This window comes from Tenrec ecaudatus, chromosome 14 (assembly GCF_050624435.1).
Source record: "Tenrec ecaudatus isolate mTenEca1 chromosome 14, mTenEca1.hap1, whole genome shotgun sequence".
Lineage (NCBI taxonomy): Eukaryota > Metazoa > Chordata > Mammalia > Afrosoricida > Tenrecidae > Tenrec > Tenrec ecaudatus.
This window is the reverse complement of record NC_134543.1, coordinates 33,337,712-33,350,017: the sequence shown is the minus strand read 5'-3', so window position 1 is coordinate 33,350,017 and position 12,306 is coordinate 33,337,712. Positions and strand designations below refer to the sequence as shown.

The 12,306-nt window shown below is 42.6% G+C and overlaps 1 protein-coding gene and 1 pseudogene across 7 annotated transcripts in view; both read left to right on the top strand.

Moving 5' to 3' along the window:
* The window catches only part of PCNX1 (pecanex 1), a 182,609-nt gene extending 172,328 nt beyond the window's left edge, over positions 1-10,281 (top strand). For all 7 annotated transcript variants that reach the window (XM_075531995.1, XM_075531997.1, XM_075532000.1 and 4 more), the window contains 3 exons: positions 837-1,279; positions 1,693-1,833; positions 4,715-10,281. In XM_075531995.1, coding sequence (XP_075388110.1) covers positions 837-1,279; positions 1,693-1,833; positions 4,715-4,855 — 725 coding nt within the window. In that variant the 3' untranslated portion in view covers positions 4,856-10,281. The remainder of the gene's footprint in view (positions 1-836; positions 1,280-1,692; positions 1,834-4,714) is intronic.
* Positions 2,645-3,089, top strand: LOC142426426 (mitochondrial import inner membrane translocase subunit TIM14 pseudogene; annotated as a pseudogene).
* Positions 10,282-12,306: the final 2,025 nt, after the last annotated feature.

Here is a 12,306-nt window from a genome sequence, read left to right as displayed (position 1 = left end):
CTATAAGCCCCAAGAATCCTGTCAAGCCATTTGAAAAATGATGCAGAAGAACCTGCATTATTCAATATTAACTGATAATTCAAACTCAGTAGTAATTCTTAGTGGATGTGAAAATTATTACTCATCGTCTGTCAACAGAGCCACACATAGAGACTCGGTGAACATTTTTATTGATTTATTTCCGTGAGAGGTTTCTTTTTTGATGTATTAAAAGAGGTATTCTTGTCATGGTTTTTAATATTTCTGTGGAAGACATTTTAGGATTATTCCAAACTTGGATTCCAATGTGTGCTATAAACTATTTCACTTGTATTTCCTTGTGCTGAGAATTTAAATTTTTTTAAAACTTCAACAAAGAAACACTATATGGTGAAAATCCACACAATGGAAAAAATTTCATACGCATACTTCCGGACAGCTTTTAAAGTTTCAGATATTTGAAGCAAAATTGGAACCAGATGACCGGAAGCAGCACATCCAGAAGTAAACAAGGAAAATGTCGCACACCGTGGCAAATGTAGCCAATGCCTCTGACGCCGTATGCGGAACTTAACGTGTGGTAAACATTTTCACTGAAAACAGCATCTTAGAAGAAAAATTTGTAAAGGTTGCCAGAAGTTTGATGTAGATAGCAGTTACTCTAAGTGAATTAGACACCGGGACATCATTAAATTCCTCAACTCCAGAACCACAAGTCTACTGGGAGAGGAGAGGTTTAGGGACAAATACCTGCTTCTTTAAGTTTATTGAGCAGCTATGTGAGAGGGCCAGGCTTGGGGTCATGGGAGCCAGCCCCGCTGCGTGACCGTGTGTCGTGTTTCTGTCCCCTCCTCCAGGCATGAGCCACAGCTCTCACTCCGTCCAGTCGAGCCTGCTCAGACAGTCCCCGGCGCGGGCCTCCGTCGCCAGCCAGTCGTCCTACTGCTACAGCAGCCGCCACTCATCTCTCCGGATGTCGGCGACGGGCTTCGTGCCCTGCCGGCGCTCCTCCACCAGCCAGCTCTCGCTCCGCAACCTGCCCTCCTCCATCCAGTCCCGCCTCTCCATGGTGAACCAGACGGAGCCCTGCAGCCAGAGCGGCCTGGCCTGTGTGCAGCATGGCCTGCCTTCTTCCAGCAGTTCCAGCCAAAGCATCCCCGCCTGCAAACCTCACGCCCTCGTGGGCTTTCTTGGGACCGATGGAGGTCAGGGCAGTGCCACTGACGCACAGCCGGGCAACGGCCTAAGTCCTGCCACCAATTCGCATGCCAAAAAGGGGGAAGTGATTTACAGAGTCCAAGTGAGTACGCCCCAAAGTCTGCCCGTACTGCTCTGCGACTCCGTTTCTTGTGTGTGTTTAATGAAGGACTTTAGTGAGGACACAGCTTAATGTTACTTAGTCTGAGGACTTGAAGCACTTGTGAATGTTTAAAATAAAAGCTTCCGCCAGCTTGAACACGGAAAGCAAGCAGGCTGCGCAGCACTGGTGTTTGTTCTCAGCTCTCCGCGGTCCTCCCGCGGCCATTGCAGTACAGTCTACCGTGAGACTGGAAGGAATCAGGGAGGGCTCTCAGATTGATTTTTTCCCCCCTTTGAAAACTTGAGACACCAGGTCCTCTGAAGTAAACACAAAGCAACCGTGGGCGTGGTTCTGTTATTCCTTGATGTCAAGAACAGTGAGTTGCGAGTGACGCATATTTGTTTGCAATGTAGATCGTGGATCCCAGTCAAATTCTGGATGGGATCAACCTGTCAAAGAGGAAAGAGCTGCAGTGGCCAGATGAGGGAATTCGGTTAAAAGCTGGGAGAAACAGTTGGAAAGACTGGAGTCCTCAGGAAGGCATGGAAGGCCATGTAAGTTCTCCTAGGAAGCCAGCAGTCACACCAGTGTGACTGGCTTGTGTGCATGATTTTAGGTGGCTTATGGATATATGTTTTGTCTGTGTCATTGAGTCAGGAACCACAGTTACAACTATGCAGTTGTTTTTTTTAATGAGGGAGGCCAAGATTAAAGCTAATTTGAAAATTCAACCCAAATATATAAAGTTGGATTCTCCTGTAACCCCAAACCAAACCCACTGTCATCAAACCGATTCTGACCTGTTGTGACCCCAGAGGACAGAGTAGAACTAACTGCCTTTTAGAAGGTTTCCGACTGTAAATCTTTACAGAAGCAGACTGCCACATCGTTTATGTTTCATCAAGGAGTTTCAACCTCTAGCCCTTTGGTTAACAGCCAAGCTCTTTATCCACCCACCTACCCCCTAAAAAAACGAAACAAAAAACTCACTGCCAGGGAGTTGGTGCTGACTCATAGCAGCCCTGTAGGACAGGGCAGAACAGCCCCGGTGGGTGTCCGACTGTCACTCTTTACCGAGGTCAAGACCCCGGTCTTTCTCCCGAGGAGCAGCTGTAGTTTCCTGCTGCGGTCTTGCTGATCACCGCCCAACACAGAACCTCTACACCATCAGGACCCCTTATATTTCTAGATAGCCCAGGGCTTCAAAAAGTTGACTAAGCCCTGTGGCGTTCCTGTAGCGGCGTGGGGACGGGTGACAGCAGCCCCTGGGCTGGGCTGGGCTGAGCTGCGCGCATCTGGTGGCCGAGCCGTCGCCAGCACAGTGGTGGCGGCTGGACTGACCGTCACTGCTGGGCAGTACAGGCAGCCGCACTGCCCATCGCTGCTGCAGGATTTTCAGGCTGTTGTTTTACAAGCCATGAAGCACATGGAGCCTCAAGTGAAACAAGTTTTTCAAAGTCTATCAGAATCCGCCTTCGGTGGTGGTTATTACCGAGGTGGATATGAACCCCAAATGACAAAACGGGAAGCAGGATGAATTGTGGTTGTAAGTCCTACTGCCAATAAAGGAAAAATAAGAGATGCTCATTGACGAATTGTGCTCTGAACTCACCCCGATAAGGGAGGATCTCTGTACATAGCGTCAGAATCAACAAAGCTACAGATTTACTAGCCGGTCAAACGGAAAAATGAAGTAAATGTATGATGAATTGTGAAGTACCTATTAGTTTATATACGAGCCTGAGTTTAAATAGTAAAATGCCTCAAAACTTTGGATTTAAAAAAAAAAAAGGTTGAAAAAGTACATTACCTTATCGTTTTATTTTTTCCACAAACTTTTTGAAGGCCCTTCATACTTAGATTTAATTATCAAATCTGATTGATCAAGTTTGTTCTTCCTATAAGCAGCAACAAAAACATTTTATTTTTACGTATCTGTAACCCTAGTTTCATTATTTGCTAAGCTGCATAGATGGGTGTCTAAAAGTCTCGTCCTGGTCTTCTTCATCATCTCTAACCGATGTTTGTTCCATTCCTGTTAGGATGCATACAAGCCTCCCCCTTCTCCCCCCCCCACCACCCCTCAGATAGCGGTTATCCCCAGTTGATTCCGTTCATTAAAGGAACAAATATTCTTCACAAATCACAATTAAACTTTACAAAAGACAAAGTTGGTAAAAAGCGTCCTTGAGTTCACCCGCCCTCCCTCCCTCTCTCCCCTTAGTTCACCTGGAAGAGAGGGCAATTCCCAAGTACACGGCTCTCACAGGCAAAAATGTAAATGTAGTCAAGTGTCTAATGAGCTAACATGCATAGATGGTTGGCTTTTGATCGATTCTAGAAATTAGTGGTGGCTGCATTGGAGGCCCTTAACTCGGCTGCCCCCTCTGGTAGCCACTCTCCCCGGGACAGTTTAAGTGAAATTTACAGTTTTCTTCCCTTCCATACGCCAGTCACACGTGGCCACCACATTGGACAGGACTGAACCTTCCTGTCAGCTCAGAAAATCAGAAATACGGACGCAGATGAGGCCCTCAATGGGTATCCATCCAGCATGAGAATGAAGAGTGGCATTTTGACATGTCGAGTGCTAACCACAGCGTCAGCAGATCAAACCAGCCGCTCCCAGGGAGGAAGGCGAGGCTTTCAGCTACAATGGAGATTCACAGCCCCAGAGACCTACAGGGGCAGCTCAGCTCTGCCCTACCCTGCCCTGCCCTGCCCTACCAGGTGCTGTGCGTCGGAATCGACTCGATGGCCGTGAAAAGAGTGACGAGAGAAGAGTATGGGAATCACATGGAAGTAATCAGATTAGGGGCTTCTTACAGGCACCTAGCGAATCTTCTCTCTCTCAGGGAAATCTCTTTAGAGTAATTATAAGCAAGATTTGCCTTCTCCGTCTCCAGAAAGAACCTTTGGTATCTCTACAGTAGAAACATTAGCCAATGAGGAATTGTTTTTGCATGTTCATTTTAAATGTGTTTTTTTTCTACCATGTAAACAATGACTTTTGTAAGGCAAGCAAAACCATAACTAAAGTGCGGATGATTATTTTCGTGTTACATTTTCAATGTCCACGATGAATATATTCTGATGAAGTCGCACCGGCTATTAGAATGGACGTTGGGTTTCACACCTTGGAGGTTCTGTTCTGTGCTGCACGTCACAGGTCTAAACCCATCTTGACTCTGGGAATATCAGTCTGCAGCTTCGCTCCCACCACCTCCTCGTCCCAGCTTCTCCGTCAAACGGTGTGCAGGGTTTAGTTGATGCGGACACTCTCGATGAGTTTAAACGAAAAGTGCTCTGTGCCGTGGTACTGGGTCCCCCTGCAGTGATGCTCCCTTGTGGGTGCTGCCGATCTTCAGTGAGGCGTAGCGTTTGTGAGTTTATTAAAGGTCTCTGCCACTAACTTGTTGTTTGTTGTCAAACTAGGTGATTCACCGATGGGTGCCTTGCAGCAGAGATCCAGGTACTAGATCCCACATCGACAAGACAGTACTTCTGGTCCAGATTGATGATAAATATGTGACTGTAATTGAAACTGGGGTACTAGAACTTGGAGCTGAAGTGTGAACCAGTGTTTTACAACTACATTGCTTTTCCTCCTCAATTCCGAGACGTTGGGAAAAGAGAGGAGAGAGCAGAAGATGTCTGTAGGCATCACTCTGATCCTGCGGGGGAGAGACTTGAACACCGAGGGGGCCTGGGGGAGCGCCTCTCCTTCACCCTTCACCTTTCACCCTTCACCCTGACTTCTGTCACTATCTCCATCTCCAAATAAAGCTGAAATATTTTTTTAAGTTAGCTACTGAGAAAGCATTTTGCATGAAGGGTAAAGTTCTGTTAAAATACATCCTAAGAAAAGTTTCCTATGCATTGCCTATGCTTTAAACTGCCAAACTCTTCATTTCTAAACTATGATCTCATATTTTTCTAATTTCTTTGCCAAAAATACTTGCCATATTGTTTTTTCCTAAGAACATGACGTCCATTTACCTTAAGTCTCAAAGCCGGTAGACAAAACTTCAATGTGACATATAGTACAGAAGTTAAATGTCCATAAAAAAAATCTATGAACAAACATAAATATATCTTGTACCTTGAGCGCTAAAATCTTTAATGGAAAAAAGAACTGCACTAATTTTTTACGCAATGCACTAAAGTCTGAGATTGCTCAGAGCGTTTATTTATATATAAAAATAAAATACCATGATTCAAATGGCCTTTGGGATTGGCCCCTTCCCTTTCCTTATCCAGACAGAGGGGCACGATCTTCTGTTTGCAGTCTGCACTTGTGCCAAGTCACGGCGCGTGCTTTAGAGTGAGTATGACATCCTCAGAGACACACAGCTTCACCGCTGACGTGTCCCGGGACCAGGGGTCCATCGCGTGAATGCTGCTGGCCCGCTCCTTTGCCCGCTTTGCAGATCCGCCCAGACACAGTGGTGTGTGCTCCCCTGGGGCAGGAAAAGATGAAGTTAAAGAAAGGATTGTCTTTTATTGTAAAAGCTCTTAGCTCCTGAAGTTATTCACAAGCAATTCAGTTAATTGAGGGGAAAAAATTTTCAAACAAAATTATCCAAATGGTGCGATTCTTACTGGTCTCTCCCTCTTTAATAACCTCACCTATGATTTCCCCATCTTTTTTCTATTACTTGAATTTTTTTGTTTCCTGTAATTTTAGTGTGAAGTTGTCATTTCAAGTATTTATAACTGTGAAATTGAAATTCATGTGTTGTCTCATAACTTAAATTTTTCTGGTTTTTAAAATGTGTATTCAGGGAAATAGGTAGAGTTGGTTTATAATCGGGTTAGATGAGAACAGCTACTGGGTTTTAATTTACAACGTTACATTTTTTCAAGATCCTTAAGAATATTTTCTTACTGGTGTGAACTCAGAGAAGGTTGTCCATTTCACCTGAGCCTCTCAGAGGCGCTTTCTTTCTGCCGCCACATTGAAAGGGGGAAGGAACTGGGAGCTGCCCTTCCATCTCTGCGTGCAGACCAGGCGGTTCCCGGCGGTGGCAGAGGGGCGGACAGTCGTTCTCAGTGTAGCACACTGGAGGAATGAAAACCACGCAGTCAACTGTTAATCTCTAATCGCTTCTTGCATTTCCATTCTAAAACCTACTCATTTTCCTTCTAATTTTTAAGTTTTATGGTTCTGCACACAAGGTCTCAGTACATAGTACTGACTTCCTGTTGACTTCACTAGTTAAAAACTACACATTTGTCAGATGGTTGACTGCACCTTTGAAACCAACCATTTTACAGTGGGTTTTCCTGAGACTTGCATTAGCATCAATCCATATGTGTCTCAGATTGGCATATCTGTAATATGCCCTTAAAGTTTCATGTCCTTTTTCCCTCTGAAACCGAACATTTTATATTTATAGATATATATCTTTGTTTATATGTATTTACACGTATCTTTACATGTATGTGAATATATATAATGTGTACATATTATATATATGAGTATGTGAGTATATGTATGTACATAATATGTTTCAGTCTTTTCAGAGGAATTGTGTCCTGGGCTGCTTGTTTCCTGCCTGAAACCAGGCTTAGCCTTTCGTGGCCCTTGCCGAGCCGGGGAGATGAGATGAACACATGGCAGCCTAGATGGAAGTTCATGTTGTTTCCCAGGTAGAAAACACGAGGTGATTGGATCAGAAGGGCTAGAATTTTTTTTTTTCCTTTTCCTAACAACAAAAAACAGTGAAACTCGTCAAAAGCTCTCAAAAAGTCACATCTCAAGATTTTGCAAGGGTAGGTTTTTTACCAGCATACATTGGTTCTTGATCTTGACAATTAATAGATGTTTTTCACAAAATGAACTGAATTATGTTATTATGTAGTCCTTCAACTAGTGACCCTGGTAATTAAAAGCCCTGTTAGAAAAAAACTCTTCTTTTTTGTAAGTCTAAAACTGATAGTTTGGTTTGTTTTGTTTGTTTGTTTGTTTTTAATCATGGCAAGGTTCTAATTACATCAGAGTGATGATTAGAAGCATTCATGTCTTTACCAAAATTTGACTTAACTTATTCCACCTAGAACTACACAGGCACTTTCATTACTTTGATCATACATATCTCTCTCTCTCTCTCTCTCTCTCTCTCTCTCTCTCTCTCTCTCTCTCTCTCTCTCTCTCTCCCTCTCCCTCTCCCACTCCCTCTCCCTCTCCCTCTTCCTCTCTCTCTCCTTTCTTCTCCCTCTCTCTCTCTTTCTCTTTTTTAAAAATTTTTACCATTTGAGAGCAGTCAGCTATTTGTTAGATACCCTGCTTAACTTCCTTACTGCAGTTCAAGAGTCTAACTTATGTTAGTGTCTGTTGTATCTTTTGCATTTCAATATTTCACTTTAGTTCATAATTGCCAAAACTTTCAGTTTCATAATTTGTGATTAAAATTATATAATTAAACACCAGCTTTTTATTTATTTTCTGGAAATAGAGTTGCAATATTGATAGCTTTCTGTTTTTTTCTTGTTTGAATTAAGATTTTTGTCCTTTTTTTGAGAAACAGACAATCCTGTACTAAGTTCGAAAGTTGTTAACTTTTTATCTTTCCTCCATTTTAGTGGCCAGGGGAAAACTTTTTATATCATTCTGAATTACAACAGTAAGCTTTTCGTTACCGGCCCAACTTAGAACTTAGTTGTGAGCCCTTCGTTTACACCATTTTCAATACTTGATAATACTTTAAATATTGACTTTTTGCTAAAGAACTTTAATTCTTCTAAGATTCTAGATTAAGGTAAAATATTGATATTTAAGGGAGTTTTGGAGAATTTAAGTGTTGAAGCTATTTTTTTAAATGGGAGAAAATTAGTTTTTAGGAAATTAATGAACAAATTTTATCAGTGTTCTCTTTGGTTTCTATTACTGGAGAGTAAAGAAGCGTTTTATAAAATATTGTAATTATATCTAAGATACATCTAGAAGTCTTTGAGACAGGAATATTCAAACAACTTTTATTCTCCCAGAGATATCAAATATTGTGTATACCAAATATCAAGTAATGAAAATACAAGCTATTATGTAGGATGCTATCGCTCTTTGAGATACGTATTTTTCCCCTATCTCCACCCTGGGGGTGGTTTATGTTTCCACCTCGTATCAAATATTTTTTAACATCTCACATGTAAGCAAAGGTAATTCAACCTTAAATACCCCTTTGCTTCTGAGCAGAATCACTCGACCTCTGCCTAAAAACTTTTCATTTGGTGGCTCATTGATTGCATTGAGTCATTTGTCCAGAGCTGGGACTTTGAAACGTGTGGTTTCTTTGCCCAGTGTCTCAAATAGCCATTTCCTTTTAGCCAAACATTCAAGAAGCCTCTTTCCTCCTGAATGAACAGTAAGCCGAGAAGAGAAACTGTCCTTTTGTGTGGGGATTCCTTGAGGTAGTGTTTACTCGCTGCTCTTCGTGCCGTGGAACCCCCCGCAGCGCTCTGGGGCAGAGTAGAACGCCTGCCAGGCTTTCCCAGGCAGTCATTGCAGGAATGCTCGCCAGCTCTCGGCTTCGCACCACACATGCCACCTGGGCTCTTGCTTCACGAGCTACGGAACCATAAACTGCTTCCCACACTATTGATTAGTTTTGTATTTATGTTTAATTTTTCATGTGTGTGTGTGTGGACAAAGCCCTTACTGTTGTTTTAAGTCTTCAGTATAGAGCCTGATCTACGTATGTGTGTGTTATAGTATAATCATGTAAAATTACTCTGGACAGAGACCTAGTTGATTTATTTGCTCTGATATGATTTGTTGCTCAGATAGTTATAAAAGCCTGTAACATTCTAAGATGAAAGGAGAGCGTGATTATAATTGATCCTAAGATGGCTCATGTTACCAGACTTTAATTGACTTTGAACTTCCTGTTTGCAGTCTTGTATGGTAAGTGGGTTTTATTCATCTGGAGGAGGAGGACAATTAGATGCTACCCTGTACTTAGGCAGCATAGATAGCAATACTATGCTCTACACTTTTTTAATTCTTATTAAAAACTAACTCCTCTTTTTTACATTTCTCTACTGCAGCCAAGTCTTTCTCGGTTTAAATGTGTTACATGTTTCAGTATGAACTTGGAAAGGGATTAAGTATACCAACAGACCCAGGGGTTACCATTGCAAAGGGTGTCGATTTTGCTGATTACAGCCTGTTTGATGTGAGCCATCTGTCAGGACAGAATATCTCTTTATCATCTAGTCAGCTACATATTCTTCCAGAATTAAGGTAAATAGCTTTTTATTTGTAAGCTGAACTTCATTATCTTCCACTTAATGGAAGCAGCATAACATTCTTTAGGGGAAATCAAAGGTAACGCTCTGTTCAAAGACTTTTGTACCTGTCACATAGGGGTCTGTATACCTTCTCTTCTTATGCCTCAGCTCTGTACTTGACAATTTATGACCCAGCCGGTCATAGAAACGACAAAGTTTGGTTATCTAACCCTGTGATAAGAAGGAATTCCTTGCTGTTGAGGACATAGGGATTCATTCAGAACAGTCGCAGAGGATGGGAGGGCTGCTCCTGATGACTTTCACTTACTGGTGGTTGTAGGAGACCTTTTACATTGCAATGCGTCAGCCTACAATCAAAACCACAGCTTAGGCTTTAAAAGCTCATCATTTTAAGTTACAAAAATTGATAAACCTGATGTAGGTCCGGTAGTGAGCTCTGCATGAGGAAATGGAAGGAGGAATCAAAACTGATTTGAGAAAGGAAGACGAGTTTACCTTTTCCGATCATGGGCTCTGAACAGTATTCACTGTGTGTCTACCAGCAGCAGTTATAAACCAGAGATAAGGATATATGTATGTGTGTGAGGGTGTGTGTGTGAGAGGGTGTGTGTTATACTAAACAGCCTGTAAATATTGTAATTGTTTGAAATGGAAAATAAAAACTGAGTATTTTCTTTCTTTATCTAATAAATTGCGTCAAATTACCGTATTGGCAGTACGTAAAACACTGAGGAAATAAATTTTTTTTTTCATTTTGCCTCTGTCTGTTTTTGTCAGAATAAGAGTATACCATGTTAACATCTGCGTGTATAGTGTAAAAAAAAAAAAAAACTTGTTTCTGAAAATAATCTGAAACAAGCTTGGGGCTGTGAATGCGATTCTTCTCATAATTGATGCAATGTGTACATGTGTCATATTAAGGGGGCTATCCCACCTTTTCTTTACAGGTTGCTAATCATCTGCATGTGTTCTGTTGACGATGTCCTCTGAGGTGTAAAATGTGTGTGCAGTTTCACAGTGAGTTACAATGTGCGAAGAGGCCATGCCTGCCATTTGACCTTCCAAATCGGGCAAGAGCTCCTTTGCCTCGTCCAGCTAGGCAGAAGACTCGCCCAATGACTTCACAACTGGAAATGTTTTTCTTTTCTTGGATAGTGTTGTGTATATAAGGTCCAGAACTACAGCCTGAAATGGAAACCAGCATCCAGGAGGGCAGAGTGGAGACAGTCCCAGCTGTTTGGAGCAGGAGCTACATGAAATCTGACGTTCAGCCTCCCTTTGGTGTAGTGAATCCATTTCCTCACTGCCTCAGCAACTTTGAATGGTTCTTTATCCTCCCGCAGTGCTTAAGTATCCCAAGAGAATTGATTTAATACTTTACCCCAACTCATTATTTAAAAGAAATATTTTCATACTGGAATTGTATAAAAGGATTCACTCCCCAATTTATAAGGTCAGTCTGCATTTTGTCTCGTAAAAAACACTGCCCCATTCTAGGATGCACATCTTCCCTACACGATCACTGAAGACAAATGTGTGCATAAGTAAATGTGAAGAAAGCTGATGGTGCCCGGCTATCAATAGATATAGCATCTGGGGTCTTAAAGGCTTGAAGATAAACAAGCGGCCATCTAGCTCAGAAGCAAAAAAGCCCACATAGAAGAAGCACACTAGCCTGTCTGACCACGGGGTGTAGAAGGGACCAGTTATCAGACATTAAAGAACTCAACATCTAATCAGTGGGTGCCCACAGGATCATTGAAAACAAATGTGTGCATAAGCAAATGTGAAGAAAGCTGATGGTGCCCAGTTATCAAAAGATTATAGCATCTGGGGTCTTAAAGGCTTGAAGATAAACAAGCATCCATCTAGCTCAGAAGCAACAAAGCCCACATGGAAGAAGCACACCAGCCTGTGTGACCACGAGCTGTCGAAGGGATCAGGTATCAAGCATTAAAGAACAAAATCGTATCATTGTAAATGTGGGTGAGTACAGAGTGGAGACTCAAAGTCCATCGGCAGGCAACTGGACACCCCCTTACTGAAGGGTTGTGGGAGGAGACCAGCCAGTCAGGGTGCAGGGTAGTAATGATGAAACATAACTTTCCTCTAGTTCTTAAATGCTTCCGCCCGCCCCGCCCCCCCGCCCCCTCCCCCCACACACACACACACATATACACTATCATGATCCCAATTCTAACTTGCAAATCTGGCTAGACCAGAGGATGTACAATGGTACAGATAGGAACTGGAAACAGGGAATCTAGGGCAGATGACTCCTTCAGGACCAGTGGTGAGCGTGGCGATGCCTGGAGGGTGGAGGGAATTTGGGGTAGAAAGGGGAAACCAATTACAAGAATCTATGTACAGCCTCCTCCCTGGGGGATGGACAGCAAAGAGGGCAGGGGGTGACGTCTGACAGTAACATGACAAAATAATTTATGAATTAGGAAAGTTTCATGAGGTAAGGGGGAGTGAGGGGGGAAAGGAGCAGCCAATATTATGGGTTCAAGTAGAAGGCAACTGTTTTGAGGATGATGGCAACAAATGTACATATGTGCTTGATACAATGAGTAGATGTATGAATTGTGATAGGAATTGTACGAGCCCCCAGTAAAGGAATTTTTAATTAAAAATATCCAGGGTGCGGTATAGCACTGATGAACCACCCCCCAAAAAAAACTGCTGCCCCTTCCTGTGGACATTTCTACTACAAGGTGAGTTCCCACTTGGGCCTTTGTGGCTTTCTCTGTTGCTCTGGTGTCCATCTGAGGACA